Raw genomic sequence first — 25,784 nt, forward strand, 5'->3', positions numbered from 1 at the left:
TTATGAAATTTTGCAAGTAGCTTATTGTAAAAGATTAATGTGGATGCAAATGTAAATATTTGATGTAAATATTTGTTCAAAATTGATAATATAAAAATGTAAATGTATAGAATGCACATAAAAATAAAAGAGAAATTTAAAAAAATTTGATTTAAATCCTATGACTATTTTAAATAAAGAAAAGACATTTTATGCTATCAAAATTCTATTTTACTGGTACATAATTTATAGACGATCACCAACCATAATATAGCTATATAAATCAGTTAAGTATGAGTTTCCTGTCAAATAATATCAATAAACAAGAATGTGTCCAAAGTACACGGATGCCCCACTGGCACTATCCTTTTCCATGTTCCATGGACCGTGAAATTGGGTAATAATCTAATTTGGTATTAAAATTAGAAAGATTATACTATAGGGAACATATGTACTAAGTTTCAAGTTGATTGGACTTCAATTTTATCAAAAACTACCTTGACCAAAAACTTTAACCTGAAACTCCCACTTTCATTTTCTATGTTTAGTGGACCGTGAAATTGGGGTCAAAAGTCTAATTTGGCTTCAAAATTAAAAAGATTATATCATAAACAACAAGTTTACTAAGTTTCAAGTTGATTGGACTTCAGCTTCATCAAAAACTACCTTGACCAAAAACTTTAACCTAAAACTCCCACTTTCATTTTCTATGTTCAGTGAACCGTGAAATTGGGGTCAAAAGTCTAATTTGGCTTTAAAATTAGAAAGATCATATCATAAGCAACAAGTCTACTACGTTTCAAGTTGATTGGACTTCAGCTTCATCAAAAACTACCTTGACCAAAAACTTTAACCTGAACGGACAGACGCACAGACGGAGGCACAGACGAACGGAGCCACAGACCAGAAAACATAATGCCCCTCTACTATCGTAGGTGGGGCATAAAAAAACTATTGTGCTGCACCATGCTGTTAGGCTAAAAATAACTCTTAATTAAGCTTCAACAGGAGATAAAAAACAAATAATATGGCAACAATATGTAGGAGGGGGTCTTTCAGTTTGATCTTATTTTATGGCAAAGCATGATAAATTACATTTAATGACATCCTTGTGTTAGCCAGATATCCAATTAAATTTGACCTTTTAATGACATCTTGATGTTAGCAAGATATCCAATTATATTTAATGACATCTTGGTAGTAGCAAGATATCAAATTACATTTAATGGCATCTTGGTAGTAGCAGAATATCCAATTTCATTAAAAGACATCTTGGTAGTAGCGGGATATCCAATTACATTTAATGACATCTTGGTAGTAGCAGGATATCAAATTACATTTGTACATTTAATGACATCTTGGTAGTAGCAGGATATCCAATTATAATTGTACATTTAATGACATTTGTGTGTTAGCAGGATATCCATTTACATTTAATGACATGTTGGTAGTAGCAGGATATCAAATAACATTTGTACATTTAATGACATCCTGGTGTTAGCACCATATCAAATTACGTTTGTACATTTAATGACATCTTGGAAGTAGCACCATATCAAATTATATTTGTACATTTAATGACATCTTTGTGTTAGCAGGATATCCATTTACATTTTATGACATTTATGTGTAAGCAGGATATCCATTTACATTTAATGACATTTTTGTGTAAGCAGGATATCCATTTACATTTTATGACATTTTTGTGTTAACAGGATATCCAATTTCATCTGTACATTTAATGACATTCTGGTGTTAGCAGGATATCCAATTACATTTGTTCATTTAATGACATCTTTGTGTTAGCAGGATATCCATTTACATTTAATTACATTTTTGTGTAAGCAGGATATCCATTTACATTTTATGACATTTTTGTGTTAGCAGGATATCCAATTACATTTGTACATTTAATGACATCCTGGTGTAAGCAGGATATCCAATTACATTTGTTCATTTAATGACATCTTTGTGTAAGCAGGATATCCATTTACATTTAATGACATTTTTGTGTTTGCAGGAAATCCATTTACATTTGTACATTTAATGACATCTTTTTGTTAGCAGGATATCCATTTACATTTAATTATATTTTTGTGTAAGCAGGATATCCATTTACATTTTATGACATTTTGTGTTAGCAGGATATCCAATTAAATTTTTACATTTAATGACATCTTGGTAGAAGCAGGATATCAAATTACATTTGTACATTTAATGACATCTTGGTAGAAGCAGGATATCAAATTACATTTGTACATTTAATGACATCTTAGTGTTAGAAGGATATCCAATTAGATTTGTACATTTAATGACATCTTGGTGTTAGAAGGATATCCAATTAGATTTGTACATTTAATGACATCTTGGTGTTAGAAGGATATCCAATTAGATTTGTACATTTAATGACATCTTGGTGTTAGAAGGATATCCAATTAGATTTGTACATTTAATGACATCTTGGTGTCAGAAGGATATCCAATTAGATTTGTACATTTAATGAAATCTTGGTGTTAGCAGAATGTCCAATTACATTTGTACATTTAATGACATCTTGGTGTTAGCAGGATATCCATTTACATTTGTACATTTAATGACATCTTGGTGTTAGAAGGATATCAAATAACATTTGTACATTTAATGACATCTTGGTGTAAGCAGGATATCAAATAACATTTGTACATTTAATGACATCTTGGTGTTAGAAGGATATCAAATAACATTTGTACATTTAATGACATCTTGGTGTAAGCAGGATATCAAATTACATTTGTACATTTAATGACATCTTGGTGTTAGCAGGATATCAAATTACATTTGTACATTTAATGACATCTTGGTAGAAGCAGGATATCAAATTGCATTTGTACATTTAATGACATCTTGGTGAAAGAAGGATATCCAATTAAATTTTTACATTTAATGATATATTGGTGTAAGCAGGATATCCAATTAGATTTGTACATTTTTAACATCCTGGTAAAATCAGGATATCCAATTAGATTTGTACATTTAATGACATCTTGGTAGAAGCAGGATATCAAATTGCATTTGTACATTTAATGACATCTTGGTGAAAGAAGGATATCCAATTAAATTTTTACATTTAATGACATATTGTTAGAAGCAGGATATAAAATTACATTTGTACATTTAATGACATCTTGGTGAAAGAAGGATATCCAATTAAATTTTTACATTTAATAATATCTTGGTAGAAGCAGGATATAAAATTACATTTGTACATTTAATGACATCTTGGTTTTAGAAGGATATCAAATAACATTTGTACATTTAATATTATCTTGGTGTTAGAAGGATATCAAATTACATTTGTACATTTAATGACATCTTGGTGTAAGCAGGATATCAAATTACATTTGTACATTTAATGACATCTTGGAGGAAGCAGGATATCCAATCACATTTGTACATTTAATGACATCTTGGTGTTAGAAGGATATCCAATTAGATTTGTACATTTAATGACATCTTGGTGTTAGCACGATATCAAATTACATTTGTATATTTAATGACATCTTGGTGTAAGCAGGATATTCAATTACATTTGTACATTTAATTATAACTTGGTGTTAGTAGGATATCGAATTACATTTGTACATTTTATGACATCTTGGTGTTAGCAGGATATCGAATTACATTTGTACATTTTATGACATCTTGGAGGAAGCAGGATATCCAATTACATTTGTACATTTAATGACATCTTGGAGGAAGCAGGATATCCAATTACATTTGTACATTTAATGATATCTTTGTGTTAGCAGGATATCCAATTACATTTGTACATTTAAGGACATCTTAATGACAGTAGATATCCAATTACATTTAATGACATCTTGGTGTTAGCAGGATATCCAATTTTATTTGTACATTTAATGACATCATGTTAGCAAGATATCCAATACATATTGGTATTAGTTTTCGTGAAAACTTTTAATCATTAAAATGCACAACTTTAGTTGTAGTCATAAAAACAAGATTTTCTCAGAAGAGTACTTTCATTTTAATATGAGAACAATAATAAATCAATTTGAACTCAACTTTTTAATGACAATTCTCAAAACCATAAAATAAAAAATAAAATTGTCACCGGCAAACTGGAGTATTGCCATTTTTTAAGGTAACTAAGGTACATAACTCTTGAACAGTCTACTTAAAAATAAACATGAAAAGCAAACCTGACCTGTTTACTAACTTAAAACAATCTAATTAAAATTATTCTCCCCACTCGCTCATTTTTATGTGGCTGTGTCAGCGACCAAGCATAAAAAAATGAGCGAGTGCAGAGATTTAATTCTAATTAGATTGAATTTAAGGTTTAATGACATTGTGTTCAAGTTAAATAAGATTTGGTCAAGTGGTATTTTCATTATCATGTAGAAACTGAAAAACAAGAGTGCACACGCTGAAATATTTCTCCTGTTTTACTTATAATTGAATTCATGTTGAAAGTCCGTAATATGAAGGTTTGATTATTTCCTATTGAACCATTGAACAATTAACCATGAAATTGAGGTCAAGATCATTTGAACCCTGCTAGACAGATATCTTCATCCTTCATTCCATACAACAAATATTATTGACCTTTTAATAATAGCAACCGATAAACTGAAAAAAAGTTACGAAAATATTATCATTGACCATTGAATGAACCATGAAAATGAGGTCAAGGTCATATGAACCTTACCAGACAAACAGGTTCAGCTAAAAATTGTTCTATACACTAAAAATAATTGACATATTGCTTATAATATCTGTGAAATAAACCACAATTTTTCTAATGAACAATGAAAATGAGTTCAAGGTCAGATGAAACCTACCAGACACTCAGGCAGACATACATGTACACTTGACAATCATTCTATACACCAAATATATTAGCCCTATTACATTATAGTATCTTAGAAATAGACCAAACCACAGAAAGTAAACATTGTTCAATGAACCTTGAAATTGCAGCATGTTCAATGTGCAATCCAAAGTATGGGACCCTCGTAGTTGTTGTCATTTATAATATCTTAATGTGGTGGGTTTTTAGTCTTAGTGTGATTAAATCATGAATACCTTGAGTTGATCTATGAACATCTTTTAATTTTGTTTGTTGTTGGGTTACTGTCTCAGTCGTGTAAATCACACATCTCCTTTCATTCATATTACCAGCTATAAATAATATAGCTGAAACAGGTCTAATAAGTCATCATACAACACAACACATTTTTATTCTTTTCAATATTTATCGATCTTATCACATCTTTCTATAAAATGATATCCTCCCTGATGGCATTCACCACTAAACCTACTCGGTTTCAGGTTAGAGAAGATTTAACTTAATCTAATAGCGTCTTGTCATGCAGATCAATAATAAAATGTGCTACTTTCCATCTGTTATCACGCAATGCTTATGTAATACAATAAATATAACACAGTCAGCAGATATAGAATACCATTCCTGATCTCTGATAAGACATGAAATTATATAATAGAATGATTTTATATGAATTCTGAGCAGCAAAAGCAATCTAAACAGATGACTTTTGAAGATCGTTATTTGGCAACAATCGTCTAAATTTTTTTCTACATGTCATAGATTAACATGTATTAGAAACACTGTATTACCAACAGAAAAACTAATATTATAATAACATTCTCTCCAAAATTATTAGCTGAAGAATTTGTGCAAGACATTGATGTATTTAATTTGCTCTTTATTGAAAACCTTAAAAGTTAATATTGACTAATGAACCATGAAAACTAGGTCAAGGTCAGGTGATTTCTGTTGTATATATCTAACAATCATTCTATACACCAAAATATTACTTCCTACTTACATTTTCAGAGAAATTAGCATAATAATGAACTCTTATTTTTGCCAATGAATAATGAAAATGATGTCAAAGTTAGGTTAACCCTGCTGTCAGTCTGCATGTACACCTTCTAATTATTCTATCAATCAAATATAGTTCATTTATAACTAATAATTCCTGAGAAACTTATCTAACCCTAAAACTTAACATTGATGCATGAACCATGAAAGGAGGTCAAGGTCAGATGGAAATGTAGAAATGAAAATAATTTTAAAGATAACATATGGTTCATCTTTTATTGATTATATCTGATATACTGGGGTTATCACAAAAATTAGCATTGACAAAAAACTATTAAAAAGTGGTCAACCCACCTTTAATGTCAGCTGTCAGATGAACAGGTAGCCCCTACAGTTAACCTATTAGGTACAGTTCCAGGAAACTTAGCATTTATCACTGAACCATGAATTGAGGTCAAGGTTTGATGAATGATTTTAAACATACAATAATTCTGATTCTTTTAAATCAAAGTATGAGAAAACAAGTCTCTTTTAAATATCTGTCTTTTTGTCTGTTATGGAGAAAATCTTTAAATTTAATCACAATTTTCCTGGGCTATAAAGAGCTTGCATTGGTAAATATTGTATAAAAATTTGTCTTTTTGTAGAAAATGTATGATGATCACCTATTGAGATCTTTTGAGGTGGGTTTTTGGTAGATAGGTTGTTATCTTTTTCTGAAATATTAAACCACACATCAACTTTTATGGCTATGAAAAATCCTCCTTTAATAACAAAAATATAAAATTAATAGAATGAAATTCAAAACAGTGTGGCTGTGGCCATTGATTGACACATTAAATTCATCCATTGACTGGGACAATTTAGGTGAACGTTTGTATGTAACGACCACTGCTCACTATGTACTTTTTAAAGACACTTAAACTATGGGGTCACCAAAGGTTCTCAACACCTTAATTAAGTGATTAGAAACACTAATCAGAAATAACACGATGTTTTGATTTATATCAATTATATAAATTAAAACATAAAGGTTATTCCTGATTAATTTTTTGAATTTTTTTATAATTAAAGGCGTTAAGAAACCTTTGGTGACCCCACAGTTTAAATGTCTATTGTAGGTACGTCGTGAACAGTGGTCGTTACAGACAAACTTTCACGTAAATTGTCCCAGTCAATGGATGAATTTAATGTGTCAATCAATGGCCACAGCAACACTGTTTTGAATTTCATTCTAAATCAGTATCATCTAACATTTCTATATTTAAAATTGTATCATCTAAGTGTTGTCCAACATTTCTACATTTGGAGTTGTCATATTCAAGTATAAATACATTGTACATATTAAATAAATTTCTCAAAAATCCATCAATCCTTTCAAAAATTTCTGATGAATTTCTTCCATCTCAACCTTCATCAAAAATATTCTAATAACAAAAAAAATATTGACAATTTGAAATCTGATATTTTTCCTCAAATTAATTTAATAAAAAAATGTTACAGACAGATAAGGATTGTGCCGGAGACAATACAACAATTGTATCACATCAATAACAATAATTGATTATAAATTTGAAAAGGGCAACATAAGCATAGAAACATTTCAGCATCATTCTGTACCCTCATGCCACATAGATTTAATATAATTAGTTAGAATAAGGAAACTGCCAATGAGACAGCTTTCCAACAGAATCTAATGTTGGAATAAAAATTTCTGTTTTGGGTTTGTTTGTTTATTTGACGTTATCCTTTGATTTTAAGACCTCAAAAATGATAAGTGATTCATCAGAAAAATATTTTGTATGTTTACTTTACATTTTGTCCAATCAATCTGTTTATAAGTTTCTATGGCCTTACAACAATTAAGTCATTAAGGATGTCCCCATAGATGCATTATTGACCCAAATTTGGTCAATATAAAAATAAAGAGATGTGGTATGCTTGCCAATTAGACAACAGTTCAAACTAGAATGATGCAAGCAGTTATATGAAACTTTACAGCCTTTGACAATGAGAAAAACCCACACAGTATAGACAGCTATAAAAGGCCCTGGCATGAAAAAATTTAAACAATACAAACAAGAAAACCAACACCTTAATTTATAAACACAAATAATTTGTGAAAAAAAAACTTGACAGACATGAACCAACGACAACCACATTGATTTATATAAAACTAAGAAACTACAAGATCAAAGTCAAACATAAAATTATTTATGTTATAACATTATTTTGACATCTAAAATTTGACAAAGTCACAAACTGGATATTAAGTTCATGGTCAATACATCAGAATAGCCACTAGCTAATCATGTAGATTTTTGCATTACTAAATATGTCATTATTGTAAGAAGAATTTATCCCTGTCGTACACATAAATATAATATTCAGTGAGACAAATCTCCTGTCTTACACATACAATAAATGTAATATTCAGTTAAACAAATCTGTATGTAAATAAATATTAAAGCTGTACATGGTTGAGTCTGTAAAATCAATGACAAGGGTTGAACTTATTAACAAGGACTTAACCTAGGTAAATATTATATATAAGCACATTTTTTTTGCATATGTCAGATTCCATTAAAATGTCAGATAAAACTGTGACCATTTATTCAATTTTACTAAGTCAATTACTGTGTATTATGCATTCCTGAATAAACAATCAACAGTCCCAGATTTGTACAAACTTAAAATATTCAATGGGATAATTTGCTAATAAAATTAGTTAACTTCATTATCACTTTTAAATTAATTGATCTTGATATATACATTCATGGAAGTATTATATTTATATTCAATATAATACTTCCATGATACATTGTATAAAGAAATTTTTCAGAGAGATCCCCAAAATCAGGACTGAGAAACTGCCTTACAACAATAGCAAATGATAAAAATATTTTAATTTCTATGAATATACCAGTAATGATTTATAAAAAAGGTAAAAATACCAAAACTGGATGCATATGGTGCAATGCATGTGTTGCTAGCATTTACAATTGTTTAACCAATGATATTAAAACATATTAACCAGAGATGAACAAGAAACCATAACTGCATTTGCAGTACTTATTGCTCACATTTATTTCTCACAGACAGAGAAAAGAGCAGCAATCAATCACATTTAGACTTGAGTAAGTCAATTTCTAACAAAAACTTAGATTTCATCCCAAAATCACCTACCTATAGGTTACAGATGCTTCATTTTACATTCTTATTTTGATTTCTCATTGTAATGTCCAAAGGTCTATTGGGATTTCTAATGCAGTAATCAAAACTAAGTGTACTTTTAAACAGTAAAGATAATTTTAAAGTAATATGTAAAAGGCTGTACATGTGATCATGAAATATATTGTAAAAAGTTACATTATAAAAAAGATGTGGTATGATTGCCAATGAGACAACTGTCCACAAGAGACCAAAATGACACAGACATTAACAACTATAGGTCACCGTATGGCCTTCAACAATGAGCAAAGCCCATACCGCATAGTCAACTATAAAAGGCCCCGATAAGACAATGTAAAACAATTCAAACAAGAAAACTAACAGCCTTATTTATATAAAAAAATGAACGAAAAACAAATATGTAACACATAAGCAAACGACAACCATTAGGCTTTATTTCAAAATAATACAAATTTTATTGAAAATTCAAGACAATTCTACCTAAATGAAAATAATGGATGATGTGTGGGTTATAATACAATCATGTCAATAAGACAGCATCCAAACAACAACAAAAATTGAAAATGACATCAAGAGGTATCCTTTATTCTGATTGAAAGATCTTGTTTTTTTAACTTATTTGTTTGTTACCTTGAATGTTTTGTAAAATATCATATTCCGTACAAGTATGTGCCCCCTGGTGATTCAATTTGGAATTTAATGCATTGTATTGTATCATATTGATAAGAAATATTAATGAAGACACTCCCATACTATAAAACGACCACATGACAATCTAAGTCATGTAATAAACCGTATTTAGATAACAAAATAATAGAAAAACCTATAATATTAAATAAATATATTAGGTTAATCACTCAATGATAAAGATTATGAGAAAAACATGATATTGAACAATAACATATAATAATTTCCATTTGATATATTTTCAGGAAAACTATAATTTTCTTCACCACATTAACTAGGCTTTAACAATAATCAGTCATGTTATTACAAAATAATGTCAAGTAATTGACTCTGTGAACAAAAAGTAGTTGGTTATTGATTTCAGAGGCTAACAGTAACAGTACAGTTTGATATCGAAATCACAATTAACAGTAGGGATAGTCAGACTGGAAACTAATCCAACATGCATTTAAACCTGTTCTAAACAGTTGGATAAACTCCTGATGAAACCACACCTTGATTCAAATGTCAGGTGTGATTCCCACCAATATAAGAGGCATGATATAAAAAGCCATTATTTTTGGCTCCTGAAATTGCCATGACAGTAAAGTTATTCAAGCCTTTCAAAATAATGTCAATTTATTGATAAATGAACATGTTGCTATACATTTTAGTGCATCTGTTAAGTAACTATCATATCAAAAGCATGTTGATATGGACATATTTGACCTTGAAAAGGTTACCAGTATAGAAAGGCATGATTAGTGGTGAAATTTAATTCGGCTGTATAGGTTGCATTTCTGTAAATATTGACAATACAATTTCCCATAGGAATTCCTTTTATGGCTAAAACTGTACCACTTTTACTATGAAGTTTTGAAATCTTATCCTAGAATTGAAAGTTTATATGCATCACAATTTTTTTCAAAGGTCAAAACATAGGGCTGTGCGGCATATTTTCAACGTTTATATGCCCTGAACTTCTCAGAGTTTAAAATAACACTAATTTTCTTAACTACCCCTACCTTGAATGAAAGGTTACCACAGATTTCAATATACAAAATGCACATGTATATTTACTGGTAACATTCCAAAGTTATGTCTCTGTGAGATGGAACACAGAGAGCATAACTGGGAACCAGTATGAAAACAAAATAAATTTTCTATGAATATTCAAGATCTCCCCAAAAGCGTGTTTTGAGAAACAGCTGTATTTACAAAGTGCAACCTATACAAACATTTTTTCAAATAGAAAACTCTCTAAAATCAGTTTTTCTCACATTAATACTCATTTATCAGAATTATAGCCTTAAAGAAATCACTGTGTATACTCTAAGTTTTTCTTTACTGTACATTTTATACCCCCTCCCCTGTTTGAATTTTTTAAAGAATTTGAAAACAAGATTTTAATTATTGCCAGCTTACCCTATTTGCATATTTTCTGATAAAAAATGCCTAGAACCTGTTCAAAACTGTTTTGATAACATAATCAAAGCATATCAGAATACTATAAATGTAGTGTTTAGCATTCAATCATTACAACATTCAAGATTTTATAAAGTATCCAATCCAGCCTCTGTCTCCAGTCCACATGTATGCCTATTTGTCAATTAAAGTACACATTTTCTGCCTCAAATGGTCAATTTAGAATTCTTGTCACAACAGTATCATTTGTCACCATATATCTGACACAATTTAGCTAATATATATAATAGAAGTGTCCAAACAAAGCCATATATGCAATAGTTGTATGTTTGCAGATACCAGTCTAAGATATAAATTCACTTAAAATGTTATAGAGATGACTGCTAACATCTGATTTTTGCATAACTTCCAAGCATAGTTATTGTTTTCTATATCAAGAACTTTGAAATCATAAAATCATAGCATTTACAAGTTAAATTATTTGTTTTATGATCCAGGGGGTAGGCAATTTTCTATGTTTTTTGCCCCTGGGGCCTCAAATTTCCTAAATCATTCTGCTGTTTCTAGCAGTTTAGAATATTTAGTACATTTTCAGGATAGAACACACTATTGTTAGTTTTGTTGAGATATTTTTGTTTTTCTAGCTTGTAAATGTATCTATTATGTCGTGGTGACAAAAAAGCAGATTTAGGTGTTGCGGCTTACTTTTGGGTTATTGAAAGGACACAAACACCCCATAAAAAATATTCAGGAAGGATCTATGATTTTCAATGACTGTGTAGAGTAAATATAAGCACTTCTTAACATGATAACTTACAAATATGCAAATATTATGAATTAATTTTGTATGCAGGACTTTAAGTAGACTATGCATACTGTAAACTGTGAATTTATGCTGAGTCATCATATTTAAGGCCCAGGATTCTATCAATCTTCATTAAATATTTATAAAACTTCATATTTGTGTTAATTTCTTTAAAATCTGTGAAATAAAGCAAATTTGGTTAAGTTCTAAATGTTCCCCTTTTTTCACCCTATATATGAAGAGTGAAGGGAGGAGTAGTACTGAATTTTAGTTTAAACTCTCAAGAAGTTTGGGACGTATAAATGTTGAAAATATGACGAACCTCCCTATATTATGACCTTTGAAAAAAATAGTAGTGCATATGATTTCCCATTCTATGATGTGATTTTTTTATGAAACTTCATAATAAAAGTGGCACTGTTTTAGACAAAAAAGGAGATCCTTTGGGAAATTGCATTGTCTATATTTACAGAAGTGGTCTTGTGAACATGTGTCATTTGGAAACATGCAACATCAGACTCAGACTTCTCTTGAACTGAATTTTAATGTGCGTATTGTTATGCGTTTACTTTTCTACTTTGGCTAGAGGTATAGGAGGAGAGTTGAGATCTCATAAACATGTTTAATCCCGCCGCATTTTTGCGCCTGTCCCAAGTCAGGAGCCTCTGGACTTTGTTAGTCTTGTATTATTTTTAATTATAGTTTCTTGTGTACAATTTGGAGCTTAGTATGGCGTTCATTATCTCTGAACTAGTATATATATTTGTTTAGGGACCAGCTGAAGGACGCCTCGGTTGTGGGAATTTTTCCCTGCATTGAAGCCCTGATGGTGACCTTCTGTTGTTGTCTGTTCTATGGTCGGGTTGTTGTCTCTTTGACACATTCCCCATTTCCATTCTCAATTTTAAAAATGAAAATTAGAGTAACTCATACTTGTTCCCTCAAAATTTTGTTAAAATTACATTTAAACTTGTTTAGGGGTTTCTGTAATACATCATTGGGGTTGCTATAAAGTTTTTCATTTTATCTGCAAAATAAGACCCTTAGTAATCTTGTGGCAGAGTGCTAGTGTCAAGTGCAGGAGATTGTTGACTTAATCATCAACTGGATCATGTTATATTTCCTGATAGACTTTCAGTATTTATCAATACATTCATAAAAATATAACTGTAAAGTGACTTGAAAAATTTCCTTATCTGGAGTATAATTTTTTATGAATTTAAAACAATCTCATTTAAAGTTGGACACAAAAAAAAATCAAAGTGTTTCCAAGGTAAATTAAAAGTTTTCCATATTATTAGTTTGTGAATTTCAGTATAATATCATCAAGCATCTAGGATCAAGATGATTGGTTTAATACATGTATGCATCATGGGTCATATAAAAATAAATGACAATAATTTAATATGTCACCATAGTCATTTTCAAATCTTGTCATATAAAAGTTTGTCAATAAAATATGTTTTTATTTTTATTCTGAATGTAGGCTTTGGTTGTCATAATTAACATGTTCTGATTGATAAAAATCAGTGTACTTCAAATAGCGTTTAGCTACATGACCTAAATATTTTTTCTACTCAACCATTAATTATACAGAATCATGTATATTTGACACTACATTCTTTATCTTATCTGTAAAAATAATGAAAGATAATTGTAATTACCATCTTTGTTATGTCTTTTCTTTCTAGGGTTTGTCTTTTTCTTGTACCTTCCTTTCTCTAGTTTCCCTGTACTTGAAGCTTTTGTTTTCTTTTTTTGATCACCTGAAACATTGGAACAGAAACACATGTCAGATTTACTAAAACTTTCTATTTTCAAAATAATATGAAACTACGCACAAGTTTCTGCAACTTACTTAAGCTGATTTATAAAGGGAACTTTTGTTGAACATTTTTGAAGATGTAAATGGTTAAAATAAAAAATAAATTAAACTAGGACAATTTAGGCATTTCAGACATTTATGGTTGTATTACTTCAATACTCATGATTGAAACCATAGAACATTACAAATGACCTTGCTTCCTTCCAAACATTAACACGGGACCTCTGTTACAAGTCAGTCCTCACAATCTGATTGAGCTAAAGAAGCACATATGTAACTCAACTGCTTACCAGGCCAACAGCTGTCTAAGTATCTACTATTTTAGGGCATCAAACCAGTCACACTTAACTTCAATTACAATATTCTAACAATAGTCATTCCATTTGGCAGATACATTAAACATGTTAAAGGGAGAATACTGATTTACACATGCAGTTCTCTAAACCTGGTAGATCCAATGGTTTTAACCAGTATAAATCATTGCCAAGTGCTCTTAATTCATGTAATTGTGTGTTTTGGCATTACCTACCTTTTTAGTCATTTATTAATAGCATTTTCTCTGTCTATTTTATATATTGCAATCAGTTTTCCATAAAATATATTCAAACTTTAGACTTTCAATCAAATATTTTAAACTCACAGTTACTAAACAATAAATATATTAAAGCAAGATGTAATCAATCAATTAAACTCAGCTTTATTTGCAGTCTGATTTAATGAAATTTGCAGACAGTGGCAAATAAATCGTTGAGTTACACTCATTTTTATTGACAGTTTATTGAATTTTGTTGTCTAAAATTCTAGAATGTCCAACAAAAATAGATAATAAACTAATTATATTCATAGATTGTTCAGCTCAGATAATAGACACCTTTTAATAAATTTGTGTGAGGGCTTAAGGGGAGAAAGGACCTTTTTCAGGTCATCTGGATTGTGCCTTTTTTTTTTGCTGGAACTAACCTACATGTACGTAGTGTTTCAAATGCCAAGTCTTTGGACACATGATAAAGGAGTGGAGGAAAATGAAATATTATGATTAAACATCGGTTCATCTCATATGTAAAATATTGGATACACATAATTCAACCATAAGTGGTTAAATAAAGGGGAAAATTATTAAATGTATACCTGGTGTAAGGGTGGGGAATTATAAGAACACATAGGGAGATAATATAAATGAAAGGCTTCTTGTCTGTGTTTATGATGTGTTTTCAATTTTCCTGTACTCTTTCTTCATACATATATGTCCAAAGCCTTTGTATTTGAAACACTGGGGAGGTTAGTTTTGATACAAAAAGTTTGGTTTTATAACTTTTAAATCCTATTTCACCCTTCTTTGCTAAAAAAATGTTATTTCATAGTCACTTTTTAGTACGATCAAAGAAACATTATTTTCATACATCTGTTCACAGATCATATTATGGTATACTGATGTCTGTTTGTCTGTCTGTTGTCAATGGGTACCACTGTGTGTGCATATTGGGGTTGGTTTTTTTTTTTTGGGGGGGGGGGGGGGGGGGGTTGGAGTGTAGGGGGATAATTTTGGATTTTTTTTTGTGGAAGGGGGATTATCTGAGCAGCACTCACAGTTTTCCTGGTTAATATAAATAATATATATTCATTGAAAGGATTAAAAACAAGTTAAAAGACAAAAGGCATGTCAACGTACAAAATGTACATTTGTTCCACCTAACAGAAGTTCCACTGGAAACTTTGTTATAAACAATGTCATAATACCTATTCCAGTTGGAACAAATATTCTATACTATTTATTCCGTTAGGAACATATATACTGTAATATTTATTCCTGTGGAAATAGTATTCCAGAATATTATTTCCTTTTGGAACTTATATTATGAAGGAGCTTACCGTATATTTCTTAACAGGCATACATGTATCATGTGCTCAGGATGCTGTTCTTTCAAATATATTTTTAGAAATATATACTATATATATATCAGCAAAAAATGTTAAATCTGCAAATTTGCAAAGGTTCTTCCCTCGCCAGGATTTGAATTTGAGATAACACCAGCTGCACTGTTTCTAGCGCTCTGGACCACATGACCACCTAGACTAATCTAATTATAAAGTTTTTATTTAATTCTTTGACTTATAACAAAAAAACATAACTTGATGATAGCTTTTTTGTTTGTGTACATTAAAAATGATGTTTCAACTAAAATCCCTAGTATTATAGCATATATGACTTCCCATGCTTATTCAATTTTTAACGTTTTCAAAGGCAGTTTTGGGGAGAGTGCAGGGTCTCCGGGCCTATCCCCCCCCCCCTTTTGGTTCTGGGAAAATTTTGTTGATTATATAGGGAATCACTGAAGCATGACTATTGTAGGCCCCTGTCTTAGTCAGTCAGTATGCCCCCACTTTTTTTCTGAAAATTTCTGATTCCGCCACTGGTTTTTATACTGATATTTTAATCTTTTTTATAATAATTTTTTAATGCGGATGGCACATTAACAGTGAAAAAAAAAAGAATGTGTCCATAGTAGACAGATGTCCTACTCTCACTATCATTTTCTAGGTTCAGTGGACCATGAAATTGGGATCCAAACTCTAATTTGACATATAATTAAGAAGGATCATATCATAGAGAACATGTCTACTTAGTTTCAAGTTGATCATGTTGATTGGACTTCAACTTCATCAAAAACTGCCTTGACCAAAAACTTATATTTGAAGCCGGACATAAGGACGAACGAACTCTTGGAGGATTTGTATAGTGAGACCCTATACGAATCCTTGGTGGGGCATAAAAATACATAAATAGCAAAATAATTAAAACGAAAATATCAGAAATAAATAGAAATAGTAAATAATGCTTCTGAGGTCATATGTTTTAGGACTACTATAACCCCTAACAAAAGGACCAACATGAACACCCACAGGCACTAACTAGTGCCAACATTGGAGAGGTTTCCTTATTTATGGGTATGAATGTGTTTACAGTCATGCTGGCATCAAACGATCATTTTCGGCTACCATTAGCGTCAAATTGGTTAAAAGTTTACCTTGATTTGTAAAAAAATCCTTGTCATGATTAGTCAGTGGTCCCAAATTATTATTAATTGTTACCGATATTTTAATGAAAAATTTAACTTGATTTGTCAAAATCAGTCGATTTTTTATTTAAAGTCAAAAAGAAAGTATTATTTTATCGTCATCCACAAAAAAATACTGAAAATGTCATTTGGCAAGAATTTGTAATGAAGTTTTGTCATGAGGGTACCGCCATTACGACCCTCTTATAATTTTTAAATATATCTTTTTAAAGAAGAAAAATAATTTATCATCCCATTTCACAGGTAACACCTGCCTCATACTATAAATATGTGTTATGTTTATCTTTTTAATACTGGTTAATGAAATCATTACAGTGTGTACTGGCGGGTCATTATCGCGTATGATACGATTTTGACAAGCCTACATAGCTAATGAATATGCATGACTATAGATAAGATCAGCATGTGTAGCCATAATGTAGAGAGTTGTAGATTTGTAGGATAACTGTACATATGTAGTTTTGAGAATATAGAATAGATACAAAAATGTTGTATTTAATATTAATAATCCGAGCAAGTAAAACACAGATCTATCATATGGTAAAAGTCCGAGTTTGCTATAGGCCGAGTTTGTTTTAGGCCAGGTAAATCCAGCAGCGTCTAATATTTAGGTATCACACCACCAATTACTCCCTCCAATTTAGAACGTATGTGAAAGTAGCCCTACTCTGACACAAAATAGTGCTTTTGATGTCCTTGTTTACTTAAACTAACCAACAAATTTGCAGAAATGAAACTTTTGGTGAAAGAGAAATATATCTAGACCATTTTGAGCCAAAATTTACTTGTCTATGAGTTTGCATTAAAAATTGAGGATTAATGCACTCCATAGTATACTAATTTAAGATTTCCAGAAAATCAGGGCTTATTTATGGAGTACCTCTGTTCCAAGGTGCTTTCGGGTCGATCCGGCCCCACGTCGATCCGGCCCAAGTCGATCCGTCCCACGTCGATCCGGCCCCACGTCGATCCGGCCCATATGTAAAGTCGATCCGGCCCCAATAAAAAATATATTTATAAGGAATAAAAATAAAGATATATATTAATTGTAATTCATAAATGTTTATGATTTTTATTATAATGTAAAAGAAAAATAAAAATAAAAAGGGGCTTTGAAAAATATTTTCTTTAGATGAGTATAAAACAACTAGGTTGATTAAGTTTTTATTACAAGTTTTCAAGATTATTGTATAATTATATTGAAACGTATATAACAAATAGTTACATACACAACGGTACAAGCCGATCCCCAAGCTGATACATACAAACTTTGTTTTTTTTAAATTTCTTTAAATTTCTAAAATGTTGTTTGATTTGCCGAATCCTGTGCATTTAATGTCATGTTATTTTCTTGCAATAAAGCATAATGGATACTCATATAACTTGTTTTTATTTATCTACACACAACTATTCAAAATACTGTCAACTTTAAGAAAAATATATTGACTATATTCGATATTACAAAAAAAAAAACAAGTGTTATAGAAGCCTCTGATGTTACCTGAAAAAAAAATATACAATTAATACTTATTATTTATACCAAACAAAAGATCAAACTATAAAGACCTTGTTGATTACGTACCTTTAATTAATCAGGCTTTGATTGAATTAAGTGATTACCAGTGGCATTACCTCAGTTCACAATCATCAGACAATTGTTGAATAAACAAACCAATTATAGACTAATGATTTGGTTTTACAAGACATTATATATATATGATGAGTTAAATTTTGACGGTTCCATTGGACTGTAAATATTTATTTAGCTACTTTGTGTGAGAAGTAAAAAAAATAAAAATCGCCATGACAATCAAAGTCAACATGGAAAATATCTTCAAATTTTAAAATGTGTTGGAGCTACTATACACACAGACACAATAACATTCAGTTTCCAGGCGCGTAGCTACGTTTACGTCAAAACGCACAGGCGTACACTTGAATTTGATAAAAAGATATTTTAATCTAAATAAAATAAAAGGAACACGTAAAAGCACATCACCAAAATAAAATTTAATGCAATAATTTCTTCATTGACTTGTAAGTTCGACTAAAAGTAACGACATTTCCCTTCGTATCGATTTAAAATAGTTCTTTAACTGGTACTCCAATACTTCACTTATCTGTTGTCGTCCATCATAGACACTATTTGCAAATTCCGTGTATACTGTTCAAATTTGTGACAAATTCCTCCATAAAGTGAATATAGTTTATTCATATTTTATTATGGGGCCGGATCGACTTGGGGCCGGATCGACGTGGGCCGGATCGACTTGGGCCGGATCGACTTTGGGCCGGATTGACTTGGGGCCGGATCGGTTTGGGGCCGGAACGACCGGATACCTTCCAAGGTCAGTTATTCTGTTAGAAGGCTTTAAAGGTATGGTGAAAATTGGCATGTAGAAAGCTGATACATGTACAATTCAGGATATACCTGGTTTTTATGAAGTTAAACTTAAGGTAAAATATTTAGAAAGCTATGAAAATTGCAAAATTTGGTTGAACAGATAGGGACTTTTAATTGGCGGTATGACACCTTTAACACGTTGGTAGATCCGCATTATTTTTCTTGACTGCACCAAACATTTATAAGGACTTAAAACTTGTTTCTTATTCTTTATCTAAATTGTTGTCTATACTTTTCACATCACTGAAATCGTTAATACCTCTTACTACGTCGTCTTCTTCATTGAAAAGCTCTAAACTTCTTTTTAGAATTGAGGAACTCATATTTTCCACTGTACCAGCTGGTTTTGTGTTATATATATTTCTGTACTTTAGACGCTTTGAACAAAGTATTCCTTATCTTCAAACGTTTTGTAGATGCTGTCTATCGCGTTGAGGCTATAAATTTACCAATGCCTTGTTGCTCATTCCTTCCTTAAAGTATTTTTCGTCTTAAAGAATATGAATAATAGAGCCAAAATTAATCATATAAAACAAATTTAGATATTTTCAATAATTTAACTTTTAGTTTTGAGAGTACACAGAAAATATTTTTGGGGAGGCAACTCTGTTCAAACCGCATGAGATTTTTGTTGTTACACACCAATTTGTATGCTTTCTCTATTTTTCTACACTAATTTAGATTTTCTGTTTATCAAAAATTATCACTCTTGTAGTAAAAAATATAAAACTGTAATCTATATATTCTAACTTAACACGAAACCAAGCCCATCTACCTAAAAATGTACTCTTGCTTCATCAACATCACTTACACTGTTGGACTAATATATATAATTTCATACTTTATTTGTTGACTAATTAGACAGACAATTTTCAATCTATAGTTAGAACTGCAGATTGAAAAGTTGCCTATCTTTGGCATGCTTAAATTTGAAATTCTGCCACATACTTGTTGAATTATGAATATAATTGCCATTCATGAAAGACTCCCATAATTTTCATGTTTTAATTCAACTGAACAGCTAAAGTATTTGCAAAGCTATTCGACTACAGAATCACTCTTTGATTGAGTAAAACCATGGAAGTATTATATTGACAGGAACTACTACGACTCGACTTCAAACGTTTCATCTGCGATGCCACGCCCAATTTAATGACATGTTAATTAGCTTGAAACATGGCACGTTATTTACACACCAGCGTGTGGTGCCCTACAATATAGTCATTCTCGGTTGCTTTCGGGATTACGGAAATAAACGAAGAAATCGAAAGTTGTGATAAATTCTTAGGAAACAGCAATCGGCAAACCTCGTCAGATTCCGTTACCCTACATCTGCATATGTGTGCCGATTGAGTGATTGATGGATTAATGCGAGTCATCATTAATTCTATAGAAAAAGACATTGACGATGGAAATTTATACCAAATTTATTGAATAAATGCCCAATTTTTATTGATTTATTTTTGGAAATTGGACTATATGTAATATATATCGCAAGTTGTGATTACATGTTTTCTCCACTGAGTGGCACACATTTCCTGCATATTTAAGACGATTGTAAATTATCGTTCTGATAAAATCAAAAGAGCAAAGAGATTTTAGATAAATGTAGGAATTATTAAGCTTCGCTCTAAATCCAGGGTAAGATCATTGGTTAGTATAAACCAATGTTCAGCTGAACCCCGATGTGTTGATTTTTTTTTAGTACTGCGACTCAAGGATTTGTATAGTGACACGTTAAAAATTCTTGTGCGACTGTTCAATAATATTTACCAGTATCATTTGGACGGTTTCGTTTGGTCAGATAGTGATAACATATTTTAGGGGACAGAAATGTATTATATAAATAGCTATATAACGTAGTTAGATCTCTGTTTTGCTCTGCTGTATTTTATTGATTGGTACTTGCTCGATTAATTTTCGTATTGTAAACTGGAAATTTCTACTTTCCAGGATTATCCAGTAACTTAACCATATATATTACTCTAAACTTCACAGTTTTAATATTTATTAAATATATTTATTGTTAACCGGCGGTAACCGGAACACACCTTAATCGCGATTTAAACTTTACCCACAAACTTATGAAATAATGTCACTCACTATTTCAAATCGTTGTAGAATAATTAATTCTGGGCCGATTTTCATTTTTATGCATCAGTCGATTTGTTTAAATAATTTGTTCACCAATAAAGGTCTACCGACGCGATAAGCTGTCTCGATAAAAACCATGTGATTGATAAGAATATCTCTGGTCAATTTATGACCGCGGCATCGCAGATAGTCACAAAAGAAATTAACGACAGCATACTAATTAGATAGTTTCCATATCTTTTCTACAGGGCTACCCGGGTTATAAATAAATGCTAATTAATCGTTGTAGTTCCTGTCAATATAATACTTCCATGGTAAAACAAACTACTTGGATAGTAAATTGGCAGTCATTGATTGCTAATATAAAACACATAATGTTAATCAATGTTAATGAATGATGTCACTCAAAATTTATCGGTTCAATATGTACATCTAATATTCAACAAAAAAATCTTCCACCAATAAAAGTTTATGTACAACACACTGTATCCACTAGATTAATGTCTCTAAAGTAGATAGTTATTTACACTCTTAACTTTAAGTAGGGTTAACACTTTAATGTAGATCGATAGAAAATAAGACCAAGAGAGTCTACATATAAATTAACAGGTTGGGAACTAACACCCTATATGGTGATGTATGTACCTGCATGGAGTGTTTACCCTTCTTGAACAGAAATGCAGGCCTCGACAATTGTCCGATTGTCCGGTACCAGAGGTAAAAAAGGTCGGACAAGTAAAAGCTATTCCAAGCTTGTCCGATGGGACAAGTAGAATCATTCTGCAGAAAATAAATTTTAATCCAACTTTGATGAACAAAGTATAATTATTAACAAAAAAACAAGAAAAGAAGATTTGTTTGACATCTTTCCTTTTTAAACTGAAACTAGAAACTTTTTATTTCTCAAGACCCCTCAGACTTGCAATCGATAATTTAAAACTGGTTCTTTGTCAAGTACTTTTAAGAGGTAAAAGGCACACTTTTCTCGGAAACCAGTCTTACCGATCCCATTCAACCATGCGCTTTTAGGTAAGGCAACTTTAAAAGACAGTTCGTCACCAGCTCGGAAATGATTCGGCTCCAAGTTTAATAGACAGTTGGGCACCGTAGGAGACATTTTTTCATAGACATGATTAATTGACAGTTTGGCAATGCAGTAGACATTTCTGGCCCAAGACAAATCAGAACCTCTTTTCCTACCTTATTTTGTTGCTTTATAATAATTAATACCAATGTCCATACCGTATACATGTATATATTTTAAATAAGAATGAGGAAATTATTTACCATAAAAATCATCAAATCATGTTTGATCTTTATGTAGAAAAAACAATACTTGCAATGCAGTGAGTGTGACCTATAGTTGTTAATTTCTGTGTCATTTGGTCTTTTGTCTCATTGACAATCATACCTCATATTCTTTTTATTGATTGCATTTGAATAAACTTTTTTCAACTTTAAAAAAAAAATAGGATAAAAATCCAATGAGTGTACATTTAGAGGCCAATCAGATGGTGCCTCATGTGCAAAGTATGATGAGACTTTAGCATTGATAAAAACTAGAACCTAAGTCCTGTGACACAACTAAATTCAGTTGTTCATGGCTCATACCTTTTAAAAGTATTTCAAAGGATATAAATCAAATTCTGTTCAATTTTTTTTAATTCATTTTGTTCCTTGAATAAACCTGAAATGCAAAAAAGGTTATTATTAAGATTTTTTTTGGACAAGTTACAATTTCATTCAGACAAGTAAGTTTTGGTATGTACTTGTCCTACTGGACAAGTTGAAAAAAAAGTTATTGTAGAGGCCTGAAATGGAGTAATTAATAAGTTTTTCATCAAAAATTGAAGATGGGTTCTTTAATATGTTACATTGTACTTCTAACAATATACTTAGATTTTGCTGTCTCAAATATTCAAGTATATAAGAGCTGCTTTAAACTTAAACTTTATGTTTATACTCCTTCAACAGTTCACTTGCACAATCTGCCAAATAATCTGGTTTGTTGTCACTCTGACAGCCTCTTGTTATAAGTAAGTAAGTAATTTTTATTGTTATACAATTGAAAAAATTTTGGTCGTATATTGGTATCACGTTGTCGGCGTCTGCGACATCCGAAGACATATGGTTTCCGGATAATAACTTTACTATAAGTATTGAAATAGAAATCAATAAAATTTTAACAGGATAGTGTATTGCTCAAAAGCAAAAAAACAGGGTCAATTTTATTTAGGAGGGGGAGGGGGTTAATTGGCAACAGCATAGTGTATTGCACAAAAAGCAAAATATATTGAATATAAATTCAAATCAATTAATCAATTTTTAAGTTATTTGACTACAGTTATTCTGTGGCAGAAGCTTATTATGTGTCAAAGCGTGAATATTGTGTCCATTTTTACCCCAACTTTTGTGGGTTGGACATATGCGGCCATATCCAGCTGCGTTCAGCAAAGCATTTTATTTTTTATATTTATTTGATAACCTCCTCCCCCTTTTTTAAACAATAACCGTAGTTTTTATTTAGCTTATTATTATTTTACATATATATTTGTTATTCTTTTACAACTTCTTAATTTAAGGACACTATTATTAAGAAAGACTTAAAATAACATGTTTTTTTAAATTTTGAATGGATATTCTATATCAAAAGCAAACAAACAATTACCCTTTCTCTCAATAAGTATTATAATGTTATTATATATGTTAAAAACATTGCTAACATACTACAAGATTCATTTGGTAGAAATCTAATTGTTTACCCGAATACAATTCTTTTTAAAATTAAATTTTTTGAGGTGGTTTGTAAAGACCATATCAGGTATTTGTGAAGTTGATAGGAAATATTTATCAACAAGATCTTGGTATCTTCTGATGTTTTTGTTTTTTTGAAATAGGACAAGACGTTCTTTGACATAACCCTTGTAATCAATAAAAATGTTATTTGCCAAATGAAACATAAAATCCTATAAAGATTATGGTTCATGAACTTTATAATATTTAAATTATTGCCACCAGAAATATATGACAAGATTTGAGTATGTTTTTGTAACACATGTTTGTAACACCTGTTGATATCACAATTATATTTGATAGTAATAATTGTTCTGACATTTAGTTGTAATTTATTTAACATTTCTCTAACACTGTTAGATAAGCTGCAAATTAGATTTATCATCAGGAAAGCAGAACACTTAATGAATCTAGTTTTTAAAGCAATTGCTTTTATGCCGTCGCGTATGGCCATCTTTGTGACCCAGATCAGAGACTCCGCCCAGATCAAGCCATAGTATTTTGTTAAACAGGCTCCTGGTCAGTCATTCTTTAACACCTATGTATGTTTTCTAATGCAATACATAGCTTGAAACTTTAAAAAAAAGTTAGTGGATTTAAGAAGTTTTAGAATATGTTCTTGTAGATGTATTTTTGTATTTAAAGGGTCAACCGTTTGACTATCAAATAACATAGAAGTCCGAGTGAAAAAAAGTACATTTTTATAAATGCGATTCCGTTTTCCGCCGTTCGTACGATGTTTCAACAAAATATGGATTCATTTCAGTTGTTGTTTTAGTATTGAAAATTTAACTGAATTATCTCCTAATAAATACGTTTTTTTATGTTTAATTTGTGTTTCTTTAAGAGGTCAGGTGCTCTTGTTCATTCATAAAATTATCGTTCATTCATACATTTATCGTAAAATCAAAATCACTACACAGGTTAATGCGTAGTGTCAAATTATTACCTGTAATCTAAAAATAGACAAACTTTATTTGCGCAAATAATTTAGCGGAACGAAACCCTTGTTGAAAACACATAACAATAAGTTCGTTTTCCTTTTCTGTCAAAACTCCGTAATATTTATCGATCACCTTACTAATGAAATGGACCCGTCCAAACGTAGTAGATGCCAAGTCGGTCCAGATGAAGAGATATTTACAATTTGGAATTTTCTAGTTTATTAATACATAGATTGAAAAAAAGTACGTCTTTTTAAATATCATGATCAAAACTGGGTTTGCATAACAAATGTCAGATGAAACCATTATCCTCGTCTTTTCAGTGAACAAGTCTACTACGTTTGTTGACACTCGACGGTCCATTTCACATGTTTTCGAAATATTGAAGATCATTTTTCGCAATATTTCCTGAAAATTGATAAATATCAAAGCAACGTAGAGCTGTTTGTTCTTGTTCGTATAATAAAATTGAGAATGGAAATGGGGAATTTGTCAAAGAGACAACAACCCGACCATAGAAAAACATACAACAGCAGAATTAAGGTCACCAACAGGTCTTCAATGCAGCGAAAAATTCCCGCACCCGGAGGCGTCCTTCAGCTGGCCCCTATACAATATATATACTAGTTCAGTGATAACGATTTAATGTCATGTTTGTCTATGATGACCACCCTTTTCGGGATTGCATGAGAATTGTAGTTATCTCGTACCCACATGCACTTGTTTCTATCC

General features: G+C 30.9%; 2 protein-coding genes across 3 annotated transcripts in view; one reads left to right on the forward strand and one right to left on the reverse strand.

Moving 5' to 3' along the window:
* The window catches only part of LOC139489540 (active regulator of SIRT1-like), a 33,925-nt gene extending 14,304 nt beyond the window's left edge, over nt 1-19,621 (reverse strand). The window contains exons 1-2 of the mRNA XM_071276053.1: nt 19,481-19,621; nt 13,580-13,681 (exon numbers count right to left, since the gene is read on the reverse strand). Of these exons, the coding sequence (XP_071132154.1) occupies nt 13,580-13,681; nt 19,481-19,544 (166 nt within the window). The 5' untranslated portion in view covers nt 19,545-19,621. The remainder of the gene's footprint in view (nt 1-13,579; nt 13,682-19,480) is intronic.
* Nucleotides 1-25,784, forward strand: part of LOC139489539 (calcium-regulated heat-stable protein 1-like) — a 31,885-nt gene that overhangs the window by 304 nt on the left and 5,797 nt on the right. The window contains exon 1 of one of the 2 annotated variants that reach the window (XM_071276052.1): nt 19,799-19,869. The exons of the other annotated variant lie outside the window; for it this stretch is intronic. The gene's annotated coding sequence lies outside the window, so the exon portion shown is untranslated. Of the gene's footprint in view, nt 1-19,798; nt 19,870-25,784 lie in introns of those variants that run through there. 2 annotated transcript variants of the gene reach the window in all.

This window comes from Mytilus edulis, chromosome 9 (assembly GCF_963676685.1).
Source record: "Mytilus edulis chromosome 9, xbMytEdul2.2, whole genome shotgun sequence".
Classification (NCBI taxonomy): Eukaryota; Metazoa; Mollusca; class Bivalvia; order Mytilida; family Mytilidae; genus Mytilus; species Mytilus edulis.